At 44.9% G+C, this 13073-nt stretch overlaps 1 protein-coding gene across 1 annotated transcript in view; it reads right to left on the reverse strand.

Annotated features, from left to right (window-relative positions):
• ITPRID2 (ITPR interacting domain containing 2) overlaps positions 1-11511 on the reverse strand; it is a 41412-nt gene extending 29901 nt beyond the window's left edge. Inside the window, exons 1-7 of the mRNA XM_032693326.1 lie at positions 11192-11511; positions 11040-11091; positions 5654-5703; positions 4760-4816; positions 2070-2106; positions 669-767; positions 16-224 (exon numbers count right to left, since the gene is read on the reverse strand). Of these exons, the coding sequence (XP_032549217.1) occupies positions 16-224; positions 669-767; positions 2070-2106; positions 4760-4816; positions 5654-5703; positions 11040-11091; positions 11192-11405 (718 nt within the window). The 5' untranslated portion in view covers positions 11406-11511. The remainder of the gene's footprint in view (positions 1-15; positions 225-668; positions 768-2069; positions 2107-4759; positions 4817-5653; positions 5704-11039; positions 11092-11191) is intronic.
• Positions 11512-13073: the final 1562 nt, after the last annotated feature.

Genomic DNA, 13073 nt, shown 5'->3' on the forward strand with positions numbered 1-13073 from the left:
CAAAAACATACTTACTTGTTAAAGCAAAACTTGGATTTTCCACTTCCATCCGCTGTATTTGGGCATTCAAAAACACTTTAATATCTATCCCTCTGGCAAATGATGATGAATTAAAAAATCTTGCTGGAATTTTTGAAGCAATATCTGGTTCATCTCTTCCAAACCCAAGGTTATAGAGCACTTCTTCAGGATCTTCCTCATACAGCTCCAGTAATTCAGAAACACTAGACAAATGAAAGATGTTTACCATCTACCTCTCTCCTTTCAAGATCCAGTTCCTTCTGTCCAGCTGCTAATTCACCCCAGAGGCCAGATTGTTTTATTGAACTTTCAACTCCTACAGCTTAAACTACTTTTGGAAATAATTGTGGAGATCTCTGCATCTGAAGTTTTGGCTCCCATCACCAGAGCCACCAGCCTAGACACATCACAGATCAAATCCTGTAATTTATATCTGTAGAGCTCAGATTTCAAAATGCCATTAAAATTTCAGGCATTTCTAATGTTTAGGTCCATTTGTTAGCATTTACTGCTAACTACAAGTGAAAACAAATAGAAGTTTTACAAGCAACCCCATGCAAACTCCCTACTAAATGCAACAATGCACATAAAACAAGCCAAACCCATTTAACTGAGGAACAGACCTTCAAAACATAATACTCTTTTACCTTGAAACAGTTGCGCTGCTTTTTCCAGACCCGGTAGAGTTCATACTTCTCCCCTTCTGGTGGAACTGCAGCCTCCTGTCCTTTGCCAGTACACCATTGCTGTCAACACAAACAGAGAAGACCCCTGTGATAAACCTCTTTCGTTCGGGAACTCGATTCTCTGTCTCACTGGAGAGCTAATCCTCCAGCACTGCTGAATTTCTCTTTTCCTCTTCAGTGTTATCTGGTTTATATTAGCCATGTCATTTATTGAAATACAGTAACAAAAGCAAACCCTGGGACGCCTCAGTAAAAATGTACATAGACGGTAAGAACTTGAAGGCAAATGCAAGCTGAGAAAACAAATCCCTGATCTGCCCTTGCTGCCCCACCCTCCCTGATCCCACCCTCCTCCACTAAGGAAGCCCAGCCTTGGATGAACAGTCCTTGCCCTGCCATTCCTGACTTCCCTGCGGTGCTGCCTCCTCCAGGACCACCTCTCCATGGCAAGGCCACTCTCTCCCTGCCATGGATACCCAGCTCCCCCTCACCCTGGCTGCCACCCAATAGCAGCACAAGACTGTAAACTGCCCTGGACCTGGCTGGGGAAGCTGAAGAGGCTCCAGAGTGGAGGAAATGAAGCAAGATGAGTGCCAACCCAAACTGCGGGCCAGTTTCTTTCCCTTTCCCAAACTATTTCTTCCCAGCATCTGAAGAAGCTGTCTGAGCATGAGGTGGTACCCTGTGCTCAAACGTACTTTTATTGCCAATCTCTCTGGGGGACAAACTTTTCCAGGGGGAATTTTACCATATAAAGCCTAACATACACACACTCCCACCAGAACAGCTACCGAAAAACCAAAGAAGGCAGAGGATTCACCTAAAAGTGTATTTACAGAGCCCAGCTCTGGAGGAGTAGAGAGACTGCTGCCCACAGCGGCTGTGCAGTCTTTGCTGAAGTTTCAGTGAGGTTCTAGTTTCAGCACACTTTATTTAGACACTCCAACTATAAAGCAGGAGTTTCTCCTCTCTGAAAGTCTTTTTTTTTCCCCACTCCCAAAGCATATCTGCTGTGACAAGCAAAACTAATCTCCCCTTGAAATTTCTGAAATGGTGACTGATCAGTGAGGTAAAGAAGGTTAATCATGATACTAAGATTTGTCATTTCTCTGTTTTCCTCCTGCAACTCCAAAATATATGTCAGGTCGCCTGGAAGAATAAAAATCTGCATTTTTTTTCTGCATCTCTTAATGACTGTTTCTGTGTTATCTAGATTTTCTCCTTGCCTCTTATGTAAACAGACATGAGCACAAGAGCTTTACCTCTGTGGTAGCCCCCATGAGTTCCATTGCCCATCCTCCCTCCTGCCCTCCAGTATAAATATTCCTCTGAAGTAAACAAACACACAAAAAAAACGTTTACCATGTTTCCATTTGGGTATCACTCCGTAGATGATTAGCTGTAGAGAAAGAAGAAGAAGTTACGTCCAGACCCCTTCACAATTACACTTCCACAATCAGTACAAAGAAGCAGACATTGAGCACATTTACCAATACTCCTGCATAAACCAGATTTTTCTTTCTCCATATAAATGTGATTGTCAAGGGCTGATATAAAGATGATCTGGTTTATTCAAGCTCTGTTTAAAATAAAATCTCTCATGGACACACGTTTACATACTGTCATTAATCATATAAACCTGAAATTTAAATTGCGATAAGCTAGTAGTTGTTATATAAACCATTTATTGCTTTGCAACTGAAGACGCGATTACCAGCTGCAGGGCTGTTCCTGGGTGGGAAGGGGAGGAGGACAGGCAGGCAGGCACGTGAAGATTGCTCCAGCAGAGAAAGTAAAGAACACAAGAAAGGCAGCTGGCTCCATGGCCAGGTGCTGAGAATTTATTTGTTCACCTTTTCATCAGCAAAGTGGGGCAGTGCCATGGCTGCCTGAGCTGTGCAATACATGGACAAGAGCTCAGAGAAGCCTGTAGTGCTGATGGGGCCAGAGGACATGCTTGGACTTGAGAGGGCTCTGGAGGGAGGCTGGCTGTCAGGTACCAAGCCACCTGGTCACCAGCCTCTGACAGGAAAGTCAGCACTTTCTGCAGACTGATCGGCCAAGAACCACATGGGAACATCTCAGGCAGCATTATTCTTTCAGAACTGAACCCCACACTTAAATTATGGGTTCCCCAAAGAGGCGACTGAGCATTAACAAACGTGCCCCAGGAGACTGGTAAGAAGGACACGTATGTTATAGCAGCCCTCAGAATCAGTTGTGAAAAGAGCAAAGGGATGTCACGCACTGCCAGGAAAACCCTACATCTCAATTCACTGTGCCAGCAGGGTAAAGTCAGCAACCGAGAGTAAAACACAGTAACCTCCCAACTTCTCTCTTGGTTTCAGAGGCATCACAAAGAAACTGAAACGTATACAAAACACAGATCCCACATTTGTTTGGGTTTTTTTTAATATTCTTGCCCATATATGAAGGTAAGCCTATCTATAAGGATTATCCAGTGTCTAATTTGAACCATAGGTTCAAATAGCTCAGCAGTGGGCTGGGGTCCCTGCCCAATGCCCTCTGTACCATTCACACAGGGCTCTGGCTTGTATCTGGATTCAGGCAGTCACAGCTGCACAAGGGCAGGCCATTCATACCAGCCTCAAAGGGGCTGTCTGTCTGGCAGCACTGCTCCAAGCAGCTCTGTTGTCCTCTTGTTCTTGGATGGGAAGCAAAGCCCAGCAGAAACACCCACATCCTTACCCAGAAAAATCAACCATCAATTCTAGTACTGGGACCTTTTCATCTGAAAAAGAGGGAAATTACCTTCTGCTAAGTCATGCTGAAGACTCACAAAAAGACAGAAGTCCTTAGAAATTATAAGAGTAAAAATTAAAAAGAAAAAAGTTTCATGGTGTTCTAAAATGTATTGACTCTTGTATTCTTGGTCATATGCTCAGACCTTGGATTATCATTACAAAGAAACTTTTCCTATGAAATCTTTGTACTACAGGCAATCTAACAAGTGGAAAAGACTGTCAGTAAGAAAATTTAATCCTATTCCATCTATTGCAGCAAGGGACTCATTTACTGCTTTTCCACCATTATCAGATCAAGATCATTACCAGCTAAACTTTTTTCCTTAAAAAAATCTTAAATCTTTACAAATTAAAGATATTTCCTTCCTCCAGGCCTTGTCCCACTACTTTGACACCATTGGCAAGACTAATATGGAAAAAAAAGGGCTTTCTACCATACAAGTTCTGACACTTTGCAAAAGCTGTAATTCAAAAAAGATTAAAAGCTAAAGCAGGAGAGTAGTTTTGTCTTTTTTTTTTAACACTGAAAACAGACAATGTCTTATATCCCCTGTCCTGCAGTTAACCACAGGACCCGGTTTGTAAAACAGCTTTTTGCTATTTTACTTCAAGATGCTGCTGTTAAAACAGAATCCACAGTGCTTTTGCTAGTTTGCTTATGGACACCTCTAACTCATGATCAAGAGAAAGGCCAGAGGTCTTTGTAAAAAGACGTAAACCAGGAACAGCCACATCTCCTTCCCCTTAAAAAAGGGAAGAGAAAAGAAAAGGCAAGCAGCTAGCAAAGGCAAGTGTATATAGTGGCTAATACAAAATACTTACTCAGCTTTGATGCTTTTCATTTTTAAAAGCACTTAGCCCTTAATGGGTTTGCGTCTTGGCTGACAGAATTTCATTCCTCCTTTCAAAAGCCTGCACATGCCACTCCCGAGGGATTCAGTGGAAGTGGGGCATGCACGGCTGCCAAGAGTAACCCACGGACAAGAAGAGCAAGTAGGAGAAATCATTTTCTCACAGCCTTGGTGAGTGCTTCAGGCTATGCTGTCACTGTGGGTATTAAACTGAGAAGGCAGAAGCAAATTCAGGGCTGCCTCTGACCTTTGTGTCAGAGACCCAGAATGTTTAACACTAGCAATAGTCTAAATAACTTCAAAAAGCAAATCTTCCTGCATTTTTCTATGCGCTTCATCCTGATTTTCTAGCCAATGCTGTCATTCAAAATAAAAATCAGATGACTGAACATAATTTTTTTTGCTAGAAAAAGAGTCATAATCCTGCCACACCTACCTTCAGCTCCCAGGGATAAGTCATCTTCAAAACTTCCTCCATTTCTCACCAGCATGCCTGAAAACATACAGTTAGCAGTTCAACAACTAAAATGCTCCAGTGTTTTCCTTCCAGCAACTTTTCTAAAGATATTACCAAGATACTTAATTTGATACAAGATATAACTGGACTATATTTACAATCCCTGCATTACTCATGCAGTAAAAATGCATTAAGAAGTGAGAAGTTACATTTCAGAACACAGAAAAATTACTTTGAAAGAGAACAACTACAAGAGTGTTTTAGTTTTGTGCTCAGAAACATCCCTGAGTCAATGTGCAAGCAAATTAACTGCAAGCAGGAACCTGGAGGTACCACTCAACACATCTGTGCCTTCCGCTGCTCGGTTATCTATCCTCCAGACGTCTTACCAGGGAGATCCAGAGTCTGAGTCCAGCTTGGACATTCCCCTCTCACCTCCCTGTACTGGATTAAGAGTTGAAGTGAAGACTCCAGGCACAGCAAGTAATTCCTCTGCACCCTGTCACCACCTTCACATTCCCACTGTACTTTGAACTTCAGTATTCAGACCTGCTCAGTAAAACTTTCAGGTGTGGCAACCAGAGTTATTAGAGGCAGAGACTGCCTAATGATTGCAAGCTTGGAGACAAAATTACCTCCCTTCACATTTTGGGTTTTTTTTTAGAGCTTACTTATATCTCCAGAAAGTCTTATTCAGATTCTTTTCCCCCTTCTCCAATTTCTTGGGCACAGTTGCTCCAGTGTGAGAATAACTCTGCAACACGGACCACACTGTGGTTTGTACTCCTACTAAACAGCCAAAGTCTCAGATGAATGTCCATGAAAGCATAGTTTCCAGCAAAAGAGGTTTCAGTAGATAAAGCCCTTCCTTACCCTTCAACAGAGGATTGCTTTGCTCATCCAGGGAGGCTCCCAGAGGTGTTCTGAAACCACAGAAGAGATTAATACTATTTAAAAAACTTGCTGCTTCATGTCCTTCCTTACAGCATGTAACAAGCTTGTGATAGCAGCAGTTGTCCCTCCCTCCGCCCCCAGAAAGCACAAACATCTGAGGACTGGCAATAACTTCCTAAACGATCCTCAGCCCACTACACAAATACACCTTGTAGAGAAACATAACAAAACTTAATAACTGCAAAGCTCAAACACCTTCAGGGTCAGCAGCCCCCTGTTGAGGAAAACCATGGGCTTCTCAGCAAAACACTGAGAAAAAATGAGCACGGGTTTTTGAATGGACTAATTAAATCTCATTGATGCAGCAAAAACTGCTGCCATTTTTCTACACATTTAAAACTTCTTGGAGAGAGAGGTGGAAAGCTGTATTTAGGTGATCAGGAAGAATCAAGATAAAAATCTTGACAGCTATGTTAGCTGTCTGTCACTTGCAGTTCTGACACTTTACACTGACTCTTATTTGGATGATGCCTCCTCTTGCTAGTTCCCTGAAGGGTAAGAGATTTGCAGAACCTCAAGGTGCTCAAAAGGAGCAGCAGAAACCACAAAAATGACAGGTCCAATTCCTCTCTGGGTTCATGCTACACTTGTTGACATTAGCTAGATGTTTCCACATTTTGTCTCTGAGATATATTTAACCAAAGACTTGTAAGTACAGCAGCATTAACTTTCAAGGCTCAAAACAAAACCAGAAATATGTTACTCATAAAGAAGGGGAAAGCAGATGATTTATGTGCCTATATTATGTATGTTTCATTTGGATTTTTAATTAGACAAACACATAAACCTGCCCAAAGACCTAAAAGTAAACAGTGCTCTGATACAGTATTTATTTTGGTGCCATGGCCAAATTAAGCAAGGAAAATTTGCATCTGCTTTCTAACAGACCTTACATTTCACAACCTTATTTTTTTTCCCTTCTGAAAAGAACTCACTCTTTCCACATGTGGCCTGCTGATATGAAGGAAGTTCACTTCGATGCACCTTTTGCAAAGCAAAGCAAAGCCCCACCGCAGTGGGACACTAAGGCAACCAGCCAGAGCATCCAGGTGCATAACTGTGTTTCAGGTGACAGGACAGACTCTGCCAAGGCTCAGATCTCCTGTGTTTCTGCGTGTCTGCCCAGTCAGAGCCTAAAAAACATAGGGTATATTGTCTAAACCTGTCACGCTACAATGAGCCTTATGTTCTTGAGGTAATAACTATGCTGGTTGTTTACTCCCCGGCTTTGATAGGTGCGCTTCCAACCTTCTTCCTCTCCTTCCCTGGTGGCTATTCCCATGCCTCTTTTTGATGTAGAAACTTGCTGGTATTGACTTTGACAGCCCAGGTCAGTGCTACATGCACTGGCAGGCAGTAAACCATAAAAGCAACCACCAAAGCTGGCATTTCCCTTTAGAAATTAAGTCCCTCACCTCTAAAGCATGTTATAGCAGCTATCAGAAAACCACCCCTGTCCAACACCCCTTGTTGTCCTGCCTGCACTGTTGCACACTATTGCCATATACCCCCTGCACTCGAAAAACTTGCATTTAAGAACTAGACACAACATCAGTTTAAACAAGGAACAAGTACCACACAAAAATCCTTTTGGACAACAGCGTGGACAATTCTGCCTTTCTAGTCCAGGCTAGTTTTCACCAGCAAGGGCCATGGCTCTGCCTCAGAGTAGCCCTGTGCACTTGGGAACATTAGGGCTGGGGGACCCTTCCACTTACTGTGCCCTCAGGACGGGGCCTCCCTGCTGAAGGCACATCACAGCAGGTCCCCAGCACATCCCAGCAGCCTTGACACAGTGGCCACGCAGGAACAGAGGAGGGAGGCCAACAACAACAAGCAGGCAGTAAAGAGCAAGTAAGTGGGTATGTGCCTGAATCAAAGGATCCTAAGGTTTCTACTTGCTTTCGCTCATTTATTATTGTATTTTAATATATATAGCAATAACTTCTCTCAATACTGGCCTACAGAAGAAGTGAATGAACTCTTGATGCCCACACTGCCATGGGGGACAGGTACTGAGCAGGTAAGATGACAATACACAGCCTTGGGGCTTCCTCTCAGCCCATAGGTTTGTTTGCTCAGCTACCAGTTGTGGTCGGGTGGTCTTCCAGAACAGGACAAGGATTTTGCACTGTGCTGTGAAAGTGTTTAAACATCAGCTTTTAAAGCCTTAATTGGGCAGAAGCCATGTTTATTTTAAACTTGAAGCAAAAAAATCTCTTCTTTGTGAAGCATTTCAAGAACTCACTTCCTGCATATCTACAGGAGATGGCTCCTAAATACCTCCCACATCCCCTGTATTACTGGCAGTTTAAATACATTCAATCAAAATAATACACGTCATAATAAGAGTTGACAAAAATTTCTTCTTTTCTATCTGTGTAACACAAACACTTGTGTTTCAGCTTTTATAAGCTTTCTTAGTACTGCAAACAGCCTTTTCAAAGTATCAGGGAAAGAGCAAAGGAGGCCTTTCTCAAAGGCACAGGATTCCCAAAACATGAATGAACCACAGACTTTGGTATTTGGCATTTCTTAAGCCTCCATAATTCTTATCACCATATGATAAATACTTGCTTTTTCTTCTGAGTTTTGCTTTTAGTTGTTTATTTAAAAAACAAAACACCAAAACCAACAACAACAATTAAAAAAAAAAGAAAAAGAAAAAGAAAAAAACAAAACAACAAAATGTGTCTACCAAGGTAAATAACATGGAATATTAGGAACCCTCCTCTCCTCCAAAGCAGATGTGAAACAGAGATGCCAAGTAATAAGAGCCCCAAACCACTAACATGAATATCAAGGGACAGACAGTAATTCTTCTTATCCATATTAGAACACTATTGAAGCTTTTAGAAGCAAAGAAAGGAATAAATCTTATAAGCAGATCTATTCATGCAGTGGGTTGATATTAAGTTTTTTGGTACTACTGCCAACTCAAAGCAGAAAATGAGATTTTAAAAGTGCCAGTTTTCTTCTGATTTCACCAACACAGAAACTCAGACAAAATGGGAAGGACTGCTTTTAGAAAATATGTAAGAGAGAAAATACTTTATTTTAGTGATTGAATCTTCACTTGAAGTAATGGCTATATGGTAGCTTGTTATAGAACTAACTTGTAAGAATGAGGTTGTGTGATGAACCAGAAATAGAAGCTCTGTCTGTGTATGACCACACTTCGTAGCAATCAAAGCTCCAAGCAAATAAACAAATAAACAAATAAAAATGTTGGAGTTAAACAAATAAACTTTCAGGAATGAAAACAACTGTAAATGTCACTGGTTTTTTAAAATAAAACACTATAGAGTATCTGAAGGGCTATTCTGTCATCTGTTAATGCTGTCCTCTTTGCCCATGTACACTGCTATCAAGAGACAACCAGTTCAAGGTTTCTATACATACAGTTACTTATAACACTGCAAATTGAATTATCACTTGACTACACATGCTAGCTACTGCTTGCATGTATATTAGACACAAAAAAATAAACTATTCTGCAGTTTCAAAACACAAGGGATGTGCACCACTTCAGGCAGCTGGCATTGCACTTACCAGACACGAATTATACATGCTGGCATCCTGCATGTTAGAGTCAGAGGCTAACTTCTGACTGAATAGCTTGGTTTAAGAAATATTTTTTAAAAATTAAGATTTTATCTTTCTGGGGTGAACACAAGATTCTTCTGAAAGGATTTACAACAGTAAATAGTTATACTTTAAAAGACTTCTGTGGAAGGGCCACAACAGGTTTCACAAACATGTGAAATTTGCATTTCTGTATTAGCAAGAGACTAAATTTCTGCTTAATTTCCTTCTGTGTAAAATATGCAAATAGAGTGTAAAATAAGATACCCATATTTTAGGAATCAACTGCCAGAGATGCAAACACATTCCGCGGAAGTGCTTGGTGCCAGTTTTAACAATAGATAGTTACCAAAGTACAGGAATAAAACCGCAAACTTCGTGTTATTACTCAAGATTTTGACCATCTATTAGATGTTTATGTTGTCAGTTTGCAGCTTTGTGATATTCCTTAAAGTCTGTATGGAAACAGTAAGGACCACAGGACTAGGGAAGGTTCTAGACAGAAATCCTGCAGATACAGACAAAAGTAGCACTGCAGTATTATGAAGAATTTCTCCGTCAGGGGCCTCTTCTCCCTCCATTCCTCCATTTTTTGCCCTCCTCACTCAAAAAATACTTCTAATAAAGCACTGATTTCATAATACTAATTTTTAAGGATATACTTTGGAAGACCAACAGAACACCAGATTTGAGGTAAAGTCAGAAAAATCTTCTCCCATTCTAGTATTTTGGAGGAACGGTCTGCCAGGTCTTAACATTATATTTTAAGGATACAGTATGATACCAAGCCCGTAGCTCCCAATACCCCCTCCAAGGCACAGCCTGTAAAGATCTGAAGAAAACTATACCGAGGATCCTGTAGCTATAAAGTAACCCACACTTCAGTTACAGAGTAAGCTCAGTCAGCTGCTTATTGGATGAAAAGATCACAAAGGCAGAGCTAATCTCGGTGGTAAATTTTCATCTTAACATAGCTGCTCTCAAAAGGAGAAGGAAACCAGAAATAACAAGTAGGAGAGGTCTTGAAATGTCATCGTTAGCTCCTGGAAAGCTAATTGCTAGCTTCTCCCCATCAACTCCGGCTCCAAGGGCTGTTAGGACTGAATGGAGAAAAAGACGGGACAAAACCAGCTGCTACATTTATGCTTTTATGTGACTGAGGATGAAGAAAAAGTAGGTCGTCAGTCTGTTCCAAACACCAAAGATTATTTTGTAACAGTAACAGGAACACGGACAACATATACCGTGTTTCAAGTTAATGATAGAGGACATTAAGAGACTCGGATAAATCAAGTTAGTCTAAACTGTGCCATCGCTCCTGAAGGCCTAGACGCACAGAAACCACTGGCGGGGAAGCAACCGTTTCTTTGAATCTGCACCAAAAACCAGCCAAGGGAACACCGGAAGCTTTAAACTGGAGCCCCTCGGAGAGAAACAGCGCAGCTTCCAAAATAATGCTGCCTTCCTTACCCTCAGCTGAGTTCCTCCCTCGGTGGCTGAAAGCCTTCAGGCTCATTAATGAGACACCAAGGGGAGAGCAGCTGCTGAAAGCCAGCTCCTCTCCGGCCATACGGACACACGCCGCTGCTCCGCTCGCAGCCTCGGCTGGAGACACCGCAGGGCGCTCGCAGCGCAGCGCGTTTCGTGCCACGCTCGGCTCCGCGGCGCTGCCCACGCGAACCCGCGGGGACCCGCCGGCGGGGGCGGCGGGAGCACCCACCTGCAGTCCTTCAGCCATATCGCGATCTTCTCGTTGGGAACGCTGTGACAGCCTTAGGGTCAGAGCAGGAGAGAGAAGCCGACAGTCAGCACCAGCGAGGCCACCCCGCGGGTATCCCCGTGGCCCGCGAGCTGCCGCCCCCCAGCACCGACCTGCTCCTGCGGCCAGCGGCAGCTCTCCGCCGGCGAGATCCTCCTCCTCCTCTTCCTCCTCTTCTTCCTCTTCTTCCTCCTCCTCGCCGCGGGCCAGCGCCGCTGCCGAGAAATCCTCCGCTTCCGATGCCTGCCAGGAGTCGCGGCTCTTGGCCCAGGCCTTCCTCTTCTGTGTCGCCCCTTGCCACTCCTCCGCCGCCGGGGGCTGCTCCATCGAGGCGGCGGCGCCGGCGGGGCTCTCACGCCGGGAGGCGAGTGCCGGGGAGAGCCAGCCTGCTGAGCGAGGGAAGATGTGTCTTCCGTTTGTCCGTCCGTCCGTCCGTGCGGGGGCCACCGGGGGGCGCGGGGCCGCCGTCCGCGCAGCCCCCGGGAGCGCCCCCGCCCCGCCCCGAGCCCGCACCCCGGCCCGCCCCCAGACCCGCTCTCCGCCGCCCCCGGCTGCCCCCGGACGGGCGCTCCCGGACCTGCCGGCACCCGGGAGGCAGCGGGCGGGCAGGGGCTCCGCCGGCGCGGCTGCCCGCGGGTACTCACTCACATGTCGCGCCGCGGGGAGGCGGCGGCGGAGGCTGCGCCCGCCCGGGCTGCGGGAGGCGGCGGCGGCGGCTCTGACTTCCTCATACCGCTGCGGGGACAAAACTCGGCGGCCACGTGACGGCAGCGGGGCCGGCGGCAGCGCGGGGCCTCCCGCCGGGGCCGGGCCACCGCGGGGCAGGGGTATGGGCAGGGATGCGGGGCAGGGATGCGGGGGTCGGACCGGCTGGCGCTGGGACAGCGCGGCTCCCCGGGTCTGGCCGGGCTCGGAGGCGCCGACCATGGCCTGGGCCCGCAAAGGATTTTTCCAAACGAAAAGAGGCGCAGAGCGGCGAAGAAAGACTTTGCGAGGTTTTATCCAAGGCGAACAGAAGTGCCGAGGAGAGAGGCGGCACAAGGAGAGGAACAAACCCTGCAACTCGGTTGCAGGGGTGTGAAATCAGATCAGCCTCTGCTCGGACATAGACAGGGATCTGCAGGGACACCAGCAGCACCAGACATGTCCTGCTAAAATCTTAGGTGCATTTGAAACTTTTCTAGTCTCCTTCAGGATTACTCAAACCGCCAGAGTCAACTGAAAATCCAGCAAAAGGCTGCTTTCACTGTCAGGGATGTAGAGCCGTTTCTCAACCACTGTCTCCTGCTTGAAGTGCCAGCCAAGGTCCCTGCAGCAAGAGCCCTGTGCCAGGCGCCCTGCCCACAGCATGGCTGAGTCAGTCACTGTGGGCATAATGGCCCAGCTGGTGCCACCCTGGGCAGCAGGACCCCACTGCCTTCCTGCATGGGGTCAGACTGTCACATCCCAGCCACTGCTGAATGAACCCTGAACACTCAGTGAGCTCACCTGCAGCCGTGGGCATGGGAAAAATAAGCTTTTGTAAAAGGTCTATTACAGCATCTTCAGGAAAAGATGCTGAATTAGTAAGCACAAACAGCAAAAAGGACCTGAGTCCTCTTGAGGTTTTAAACTAGCGTTGACAGGCAGGCACATGAGATACCTCCTGTTTAAAGGCAAATCTGCCTTTGGAAGAACCAGGTCAGGAGTGCCCAGTAAATATCCTTTCATATTCTACCTTTATAGTTAAAACCTTTCAAGGCATTTCTCTGAACTTTTCCCCTATAAAATGAAAAATTGACTTGATAAGAAAAAAAAATTTCTTTTTCCTAACCCCTCCAGGCCACCCACTACTTTACATATTTACAGCCTTACTAAGATAAATTTCCCCTCATCACAAGTCATTTTCCTAAACACACTCTTAATTTTCTGAATGCTTTGTATTGAAATTAAACTAGAAGAACAGTAGCACAAAGAAAGTCTATTTGTATTTAATTTGTCCTTGAAAATGTTCAT

This window comes from Chiroxiphia lanceolata, chromosome 7, assembly GCF_009829145.1.
Source record: "Chiroxiphia lanceolata isolate bChiLan1 chromosome 7, bChiLan1.pri, whole genome shotgun sequence".
Lineage (NCBI taxonomy): Eukaryota > Metazoa > Chordata > Aves > Passeriformes > Pipridae > Chiroxiphia > Chiroxiphia lanceolata.